The 9,577-nt window shown below is 38.9% G+C and overlaps 1 protein-coding gene across 1 annotated transcript in view; it reads right to left on the reverse strand.

Annotated features, from left to right (window-relative positions):
• Positions 1 to 8,213, reverse strand: part of wnt9a (wingless-type MMTV integration site family, member 9A) — a 24,544-nt gene extending 16,331 nt beyond the window's left edge. The window contains exon 1 of the mRNA XM_008434299.2: positions 8,064 to 8,213. Coding sequence (XP_008432521.1) covers positions 8,064 to 8,155 — 92 coding nt within the window. The 5' untranslated portion in view covers positions 8,156 to 8,213. The remainder of the gene's footprint in view (positions 1 to 8,063) is intronic.
• Between the last annotated feature and the right edge of the window lie 1,364 nt (positions 8,214 to 9,577).

Consider the following 9,577-nt stretch of genomic DNA (forward strand, 5'->3'; position numbering starts at 1 on the left):
TTATTTTTAATTAATAAAAACTTGTCTTTAAAGACCTTCTATTCATCAACTCAAGTATTTATTAGGAATGTATGAAAAGAACCAAGTCCTGATTTCCATTTAAAGTAAAATAAAAACTAGYTGAGTCAATCCTTCTGCCCATCACCAACTATGGAAGTACTGCAAGTAAATGCATCTTGTTTGCATATTAGAAAGCATATATTACAGGTCAATGAGCTTGGTATTCTCGTGACTGAACATTATATTAACATTATATAGACTGATAAAGTACTGGTATTAATTTACATGCAAACTGAAAGAGCAGTTCATACTCAAAATATCACTTTTGTGCTTATTGTACCATAATATATAACTTGTTAAAGAAATAACCCTGATAAGAAAATATGTAAATAATCAAAAACCCCTAATACCATGTCAGTTTTGTTAATAAATTAACCTTGATCCAGCAAGTCAATAAGGGTTTCTGCAAGATTTAGTTCTTGGTTCAATACCGTTTTATAGATACATTCTTAAATAAATAAATAAATAAATAAATAAATATCAACGGCAAAGCTTCCCATACTCATTAATTTTCTACAGTCATTTAGCAAGTTTGTAAAATAGTTCCACTGGTTCCAGTTATTGGTCCAGTTTTTCTGTTTACATAAATAAACTGGGAGAGAGCATACTTAACTTCTCTTTTTTGGTCAATCAATAAACCTCAATGCATGTTACATGTGTATTCAATTACCACAGACTACAAATGAAAAGACTGAGAAAAACCTCACCTGTGGTTAGRTGATGGAAAACACCGGACATAGTGGCCACTCTAACAAGCATCATTTAATCAATGTCTTACCACTAAGTGTGTCTTGAATCTATTAGTATTCCAGCTGCAAAGGTGATTTGATTTTTGTTTTACGACCAGTAAGTTTCCTTCACYTCTCTTTTGAACTATCAACTAATACAGCAGGCTTTTGTCGCCAGGCTAGAACAGCCATCTTTTTATAATCAGATATACATTATAGCTGCGGTCTCTTCTGCATTCCGATGGGACTGGAGCTGTAGGATGTGAGCATGCCAAACACAATTTAAAACCCTGGTCAAACCATGTAATCTTCAAAAATACCCTATGCATCCATGTTATTTTACACTGAAAGTCCCTTAGCAAATCACTATAAAGAACACTGAAGCCTTTATAATAAAAGGTGTAGCAACTTGTTGTCATTTACTTTGTTTTATTAGATGTAACGAGCCAGCTTGCTGTCATCTATGGCCATATTTCTTCTCAAATCCATCTAGGAAAATGCTCCTGACTGGGGATCCTCCTGTATACTAAGACTTATCATGGGTGTAGCAGAATTTTCCATGTGGATGAACAACGGGATTCAAAAGAAATTATGGCTTGGCTCAAATCTGAATGTTTTAAAACAGAAGTAAAACAGGGAGCTTTGCTTTCTTTGCAAGAAAGCATATGATCATTTATCCAAGCTTGGAGGTTTGCATAACCTCACTTCCACTGCCAAAGCATGGGTGTAAAGAGAATCCTATTGACTTGGCTCTCTCTAAAGTGATACCGTTAGAGGTGTGGCTGTGGCCACAGGATATCCTATGAAGTTGGGAAATCCCTCTATCAATGGTACTCCATGCTCTTGCTGCACAGCAGGGCTAATCAGTTTTTAGGGCTTGGCTATGAGACGCCTGCCACCACTCTCAGCCAGGCAATGGCAGCCTGGACCCACACCAGTTCTGCTGCTTCTAATAAGAGGTAATCACCCAGGAGCGCTCCATAAAACTACTGCAGGGATGGTGGTTACAGCAAGACACTTTAAAATGAATTCTAAGATTTCTGAGCCATGCCAAAGAAGTTTCTTTAAAAATATGCACCACTTGATCCACAGCAGGATCCAGTAGAAGATCCAGAGATGAGAAACAGTACTGACTGAAGTATGCATAGTGCTTTTCAAAGCATGTCCGTGAAAAGGTTTTACATTTTTGACACATTATAACCAAAATTGTACGTGAATTTTATTTAAATTGTAAGTGTCAGACTAACTAAAAGTAGTGAAGAACTGTGAAGTGGTTGAAAAACGATGGTTTCAAAATAATAAAAAAATAATAAATTCTAAAAAGTGCAATGACCTTCTGAAAACACAGAATYAGTAAATTGCATTCTCTTGTGTGCAGCCTGGTAAAAACCAGCCCATTTTTTTCTGCACTTTGCTTCATATTCTCTTAAGAAATGATTGCTTGGTGTGTGYATGGATTCTGTTAAAATGTCAATTTAACCCAATCTCTAATATTTGTCCATGACTTATGTAATGCACCAGTTCAACACTATGAAGCTTACCAGAAATTGCCTGCATTGAAAACAACCATCAACCACAGTGAAGACGGAAGTGCCGAGCTGAACGAGATGACTGTTACTGTTAATTCAATATTTGCTAGCCTGGCCAAAATGGACTGAATGGCTTCGATCACTTCACCCACTGCCGTTACTAAGACTATAGGCAGACTACAATTCAAATTCAACTCATGAAAATCAACGTCATTGATTACAACATCTGTCTCTTCACCRATTTCCCAGGTTGAAATTCTACCAGAGAAATGGGTGGGCTAACTTGTGTGTGATTTAATTTCAGAATAAATCCAACTGTTMTGTGAAGGCTTCAAATGTAGGCTAGAGGATAGCTTWAAAAAAAGTTACACAATAAAATCCTAAGCTGTGGGCCTTACTTAAGTCATTCAAAATAGAAATAACAAGGCACAAATACAAACCTACCAAGAGATTGCGGTCCAACTAAAGTGACAGGATGGGATATAAGATCAACAAGAAAAATCAAGCAAGATTTCCATTGTCACTCTGGAGGAGCTGCAGACACCTACAGCTCTAGTGAAACAATCTGCCAATACAACTACTACCTATMTTGCACTGTAGAAATCTAATCTTTATGGAAGTGTTCCAGGAAGTAAGTTATTGTCAAACGAGCTATGGACAGGGAAAAAAAAAATTACACTTTTGGATCTTGAGGCAAATCACTATGCGCAGTGAAAAACTAACATTGCACATCACCCTGAACGCATCAATCTCACTTTCACCCATAGTGGTGGCAGCATCATGCCATGGTGATATCTTATTAACCAGAGACTGGGAAGTTGATCAGTATTGATGGGTAGATTTATTGACAGAAATATYGATTTAGCTTTTGTTGGAGGTTGCAAAAAAAAAAAAAAACTTGATTCTATAAACCATAGGTTCAGGTTCCACCAGAACAAAGACTCTAGACAGTTAGATGAAGTAGCAATGTTTTACAATTTGCAAGCTACAGTACTAAACTGGAACTAATTGAGAATATGTGGGAAGGCTTTAAAAATGCTGTACCCTGACACTTTCCATGCAATCTGACAGAGCTTGAGCTGTTTTGTAAAGAATGATCAAATATGTTGGTCTTAAAAGTACAAATATGGAGGAGACATACCCTAAAAATCTTGAAACACTAACTGAATCAAAAGGTGGAACTACAAAGGAATGAATACACTTTCTCCATACAAATGGAGAAAGTTTTGAGATTTTTATTTGAAAACATTCTTTCCATTTCACAATTATGCAGTCACCAAAATCTCAATTAATTCAAGATTCAAGTAAAATGTGGAAAAGTTCAACAGATATCAGTAATTTTGAAAACCAATGTAGAAAAAAAAGCTCAATAAATTGGTACTCAACTCATTTGTTCTGTTATTTTTGTGCTTCTTGCTTCTCACTTTTATTGGCCTACTGCAAAAATAAAACGGTTTGTCCTAAAGCACAACAATGAAGCTTGAGTAGCAAACTGATAACAGATATGGTAGCAATTTAACATCAACTACTACGCTTGCATCTTTCCGGATGGCGGGGTGTCTAATTGGTGGATTCCAGTTGCATGACTGTGGGCAGGCTTCCTGTATATGTCGCACATGACAAACTAAATTAAACAGAAAAAAAGGGAAAAAAATTCTTGACTCAGTTTGAGGACCCACATTCAGCAGAGTTAACAAGACCACAGAATTACATGCCTTATACAAACACTCAGATTTAAGCCAACAGAGGTACCTCAGGGAGCAGACATGAGTCTAAAATTTAAGAAAATAACTCATCAATGTCATGTAATTTTCAGCTGAATGAGTTTCTTTAACTTTTCCCATTCAATCTGTGACGATAACTGAGCAGTAGATGGKCACCTGCCACWACAGGCTGAGGRAACACACAGAAAAAAGGGTTTGCATTCTTGTGGCAAAGAATGACAATTTATGTGGGTGCTCGACTACGCCAGGAATCCCACCCCGCCCTCGGGTGAGTGCACTATGGGCAGGAGAGATTGTGTTTATGTTACACTTATGCTCCACCGCACTCTGGAAATTGGGTATGCAACATTGACTATTTTCAGTAAATCAGTACCCAGGAGGCCCTAGGAAGACTCACACTCATGGAATATTTATTTGAACAGGTTTGTGTTTGCGTGCGTCCTCCCAAGTTAAGGCCCGTAACATCGCCGGTGTCAGGTTTCTGAGAACCTTGCCACGAGGCAGTCACACTTTGAATCTGAGTCACCTGTTCAGGCAGTTTCGGTATGTTTGGCAGTACTCGATCGTATTCTCCTCTGATGGGGCTGCGTAATAATAAATCTGAAATATGATAACACCACAWCCCCTCCCCCCCACATCACAGAGAACAGAGCTAGAAGCAAGTGCTAATTGAATGAGTCAACATTCATTGTCATTATGATCATCAGGGCTGATGCAGATGCCACTTTGGCACATCAGTTTTAAAACACATCACCTGCCAACGTCAACAGTGGCAACAGTAAGGAAGTCAGGAACAGAAAGCAGAGTTGCATTTGTTTCTTCTAATGTGATACAGATGCAAACTGAACCTAAACACCAAATCAGAGACAGGAAAAGCAATCGATGTACAATACAGACATGCTTTTCCTTAGGGGTTCCTCCCATCATAGAGACTTTATTGTAGTTTACAATAACTTGGAAGTTGTTATAAACACTACGAGTGGCAATATTTCAATTTAATTTTTATGTTTAAATTTGGATTTAAAGGAATCATGCAAAAAAGAAAATCAAACATTTAAAAGGTAGATTTTCCCCTCTGCAAAATTATTTTATGGAAAGACAAAACCCCACTTCAGCTGGCGAAAATGTCTCACATTTGAGGCTTACAGTCCCTTAGGGGGTAATTTTTTGTGGTCTCTTGCAGATTCACCACAGTTCACAGACCACCTAATACCTCTGGATCCTGCACATCCATACCTACCATAAATTTGACTATGCTGGAAATGCCTCAGGTGTCATCACTCTGCTGTCTGTAACCATTTGTCTCCGTATCTGGAGAGCACTAACGACACCCTGGAGGAATTTTTGCCAAGAGAAACAAAACAAAACAGGCAGGTAGCTCTTGCTTCGTTACAGTCCAAAATCTTTTCGGATTAGTTACAGGTGAAACATGACAATTGGCCAAGTGGACCTCATTTTAATGGCCTTATCAGAACCCCAGTTAGTCTGAGGAATAAGTGAACTTAAGTCCTTATGGGCTGGAGTCCTGCAATTTTTTTGTTTGATTCAAGTGTGATCCAACACACTTGAATCAAATGGCTGATTTACCTGCTTAGTACACACACAAGTTCTCCAGAGTCCTGCTAATGTCCTCATTATTTCACTGAGGTGTGTTGAAGTGGAGGCACATCTAAAAGTTGCAGGACAGCGGCCCTCAATGACTGGAGCTGAAGACCCCTGGTCTAACGTATTGCACTGCTCACTCTCAAATCGCTTTCCTCATGACTAAAAAGGAAGAAGGAAAAAAAAAGAAGTCTTGCTTCCTTGAAAATATGCTCTGTCCTCACGTAAAACTATATTTATACACTGAGTTTGAACACCTCTTGCACAAGTAATCTCTTTTTCTGTTTGGATTCTTCTCCTCTAACTTAAACTTCCTTGTTCATGAGACAAACTTGCTTGCACCGATTTGTCCTCTCTGATAGTGGTTTCTTTTTGCTTGTGCTAATCAGATGGGTATGACAGTGTGCAACCATGACATCATTGTCTTCTTTAGCGGTGAGTTCATGAGATTCAGAGAGTTCATTCTAAATTATGACAAAATGTCTTAATTTAACTATACACTGAAATAAGGACTTCTGACTATACAGTTAAACACAGTGCAAACCAAAAGGAGAAAAAAAATCTTCTCCCTATTGAATGCTGTATTGACCCCACCTGACATATGACTGAAAACAAATGACAAGTGGAAGAGTGTCTGGTCAGGTTTTAGTTTAGAAAAACATTAGATGGAGCTATGTTCCTGGCTCTCCAATAGGATAATGCTGTAAGTCACCAAGCTGTTTTGGATCATTAGCGCTATTGAGATTGCATTTCTAAGCCACCTGGGATCAATGTTTCTAAGAAAATAGTAATAATAATAACAAAAAAAAAAAAGAAAGACACTACTCAAGTTCAAATGCAGGACACATTTATCTAGAAATCTGATGTTGGTTAAGTAACAACTCATCAACTTGTGTTAAATATTCACTGCTCTAAGCAATTAGGGATGAACAGTATAAAAGGGATGTTAGAGGTGCTGAAGTGGTGTGTGGGTGTGCTCTCATTATTTTGTACCGTTGTCATTTTTGGTTATTTTATACCACTGTTTTCAGGTACAAAGGGAGCCGTCTGCTGTGGGATATTTCATACCAGCCATGAATGAAGATGTACCCACCAAGGGGACATTATGTACCTGCAAACAATCAACAAATTTAATTTYTCATAGTCTACTGTATGAAAATGTAATAGTGTAATGGTGTAATAGTGTTCACCAAYTTAAGGACACTTTGACTGTTTTTGGTTGGTTCAGGGGTCCTTAAGACCTTAGAATTTTTCATGATTTATAAAAAGTACTTAATTTACAATAAAAAATTACCAATTGTAATGAAATGATTGCATGTTCTGACATGCATCATGAAAATATAGAAAGGCCACCACTATATAGATAGGGATGGTGGCTGATGGGCATATCTCAAAGTGACCCCACCACCCGCAAGTCTTTTTCTGCCCAGGGCTCTATAAAATATTGATTCAGCCCTGTCCGAAAGTAAACATTAAGATACTGAAACTGTAAAAAATGGGCTTTAATTACATTGAAGTAAAAGTTGTGAGTTACACCTAAAACCCAAGGCATTCCCATGAGAATATTCATCCTTTACCCCTCAACCCCCTTCTAAATTAAACATTATTGTAGGCATCACATGAGTCATGWAATGTCCAGAATTGCACATTAATACCCCAACACGTGTTCCAAATGTTGTTTAAATTTGACCGGGGCAGTAGAGGAAAAAGCAGGGGGTTGTGGTGGTGCGGGAGGTAGGTGGGGGGAGACGAAGGGGGGGAGATCTCGCCATAGCTCTGCGATGTTTATGCTGGATGGGGGGAAATTTCTGTGCAAGCTGAGCAGACGATTCGGCCACCGGTTCAGTTCAGTCAGATTGCTTTATTGTTACCAGCTGTTGGGTCCGAGGCGCACACAACTCACCTTTCGCTCCGCGCGGCTGCGTTTCGGAGTCGACTCAGGATGTGATTTTACAAACGCTTCAGCAAAACAATCAGCTGACCGCTACCTGCTGACGCTCAAAGAGTAACTTTACAGTGGGTGCTGGCTCAATTGTCGGGGAGCGAGGAGGGGGGGAAGAATGGGGGTGAACTATATCCTCAGCCAACATTACTCCGAGGTTGCGTGTCGACCTTTAATAGACGCTGCGGTGCTGATAGTTGCCCCCTGCTCCCTGAAACAGCAGACAACCTGCTGCAGACACCAGCTGCGAGGCCTCAAAGTGACACTTCTCTGGCCCTTCATGCTCTTAGAATCGCAACAAATCACTGTCATGTATACAGTGCAATTTCTAAACTGCGCAAACCGTTGTTAACAAAAGGTAAAAAAATAAAATAAAATAAAAAATTACCTGCTTTGTTATTCAGGAAGCAAAGAAATCAATGAAAGCAGCATCACAGCCCTACACTGTTTGTGTGTGTGTGTGTGCATCAGTTCTTACCCGAAGTAAGCTGTGGTTGGTCCAGGCAAGCTGAGAAGATGCACTATAACTGTGAACGATAACCATCCCAGGAGTAGGTGTCCATCCAGCATTTTGCTGCGGCTCCAGGGCAGATCATTTCGTTTCTCCTGAGTAGCTGTGTAAAATCCCTTGTTGTAAGCTCAACACTTCTTATACAGAGAGGCGCTGCGCTCCTCCCATGAACATAGAGAGAGAGAGAGAGAAAGAGGGGGGAGAGAGGAGAGAGAGGCATGGCAATACTGCACTGATTCACAATTCCCTCTCAGGTTTCGCTGAGATTATTCATCTCTCGGTTTGACTTAATGTATGATTAGTGCGACAGCTTCCTCTCTGTGGGACTTTTTAAACTCTGCTCAGTTGAGTTTGATGACTTATGTCAGGCTGAGATTAACTGGACTGTTTGATAAATTGCTTTCAGTCAGTGACAGTTTGTTTCCAGGGAAGTGTAAACCGGTACAAACAGATGTACTGCTGTTAAAGCATATAAGCTAGTTTTGTTGTTGTTTTTGGGCAGATACAGAGAAAATTAGTGTAGCTCCTTTTTTTTTTGTCTGTGATTTTCCATTTTCCATTTGTTCCATTTACTAGAATTACTCAAATATTGAACAATGCTTTTCTTTATATCAGATTAAATTAACTTTGTATTTAAAGCACACATTGAAATTGAAGCTGCCCTCACTTAAAGCCATCACACGAGGTAGCTGTATCTTCATTTATCTCATGCATAATACAGAGTAAAATAGTAGTCTAAGCCATAGTTGTATGTTCATAAAAGTAAGAACTAAAATATTTTATATGTAGAAATTACAATAAATGAAAAGTTAGTACTAAAGTCAAAATAGATCTGGAACGTACCACAGAGCAGAAATAAAGAAGATCACTGATATTACCTTCAGCTGTAGTGCTAAGACTGTTTCCTCTGCACATACATATTAAGGTTTATTTGGTGTCAGAAGTATTAAAACAGCCTGGGGCTTCACTGTACTTTGCAGAAATGTTGCAGTTACAACATTTCTACCAGTTTAGCACATTTGGAAATTTCAGTGCTAATTCTTCTTTGCACCGTTGTTTAAGTTCAGTCGGTCTGGATGGAGAGTGTCTGTGAACTCCAGTTCTCTGAGAATCTCAAATAGCTTTAGACCTAAACTTTGACTGAGCCTTTCTAAAACATAAGAATGCTTTGTCTAAACCTCTTACATCATATTTCTGGCTGTATGTTCAGGGTTGTGTTCTCGCTTAAATGCTGACCTCTCAACCAGTTGTACATCTTTGCATCCTCCTACAGTTTTTCTTTAAATATTGCCTTCTATTTAACTCCATCCATCTTCTCCAACCAATGTTGCTGTCCTTGCTAAAGAAAAGCATTCCCACTGCATGATGCTGCTACTRCCACATTTCATGTTGTTGGTGGAGGGTTCAGGAATATTAGGATATTGTTMTTTAGCAAATTCTTTCGTTCAACCTCTCGTCTACTTTGTCCCTGGCACATCTGT

Source organism: Poecilia reticulata, linkage group LG17 (assembly GCF_000633615.1).
Source record: "Poecilia reticulata strain Guanapo linkage group LG17, Guppy_female_1.0+MT, whole genome shotgun sequence".
NCBI classification, from domain to species: Eukaryota; Metazoa; Chordata; class Actinopteri; order Cyprinodontiformes; family Poeciliidae; genus Poecilia; species Poecilia reticulata.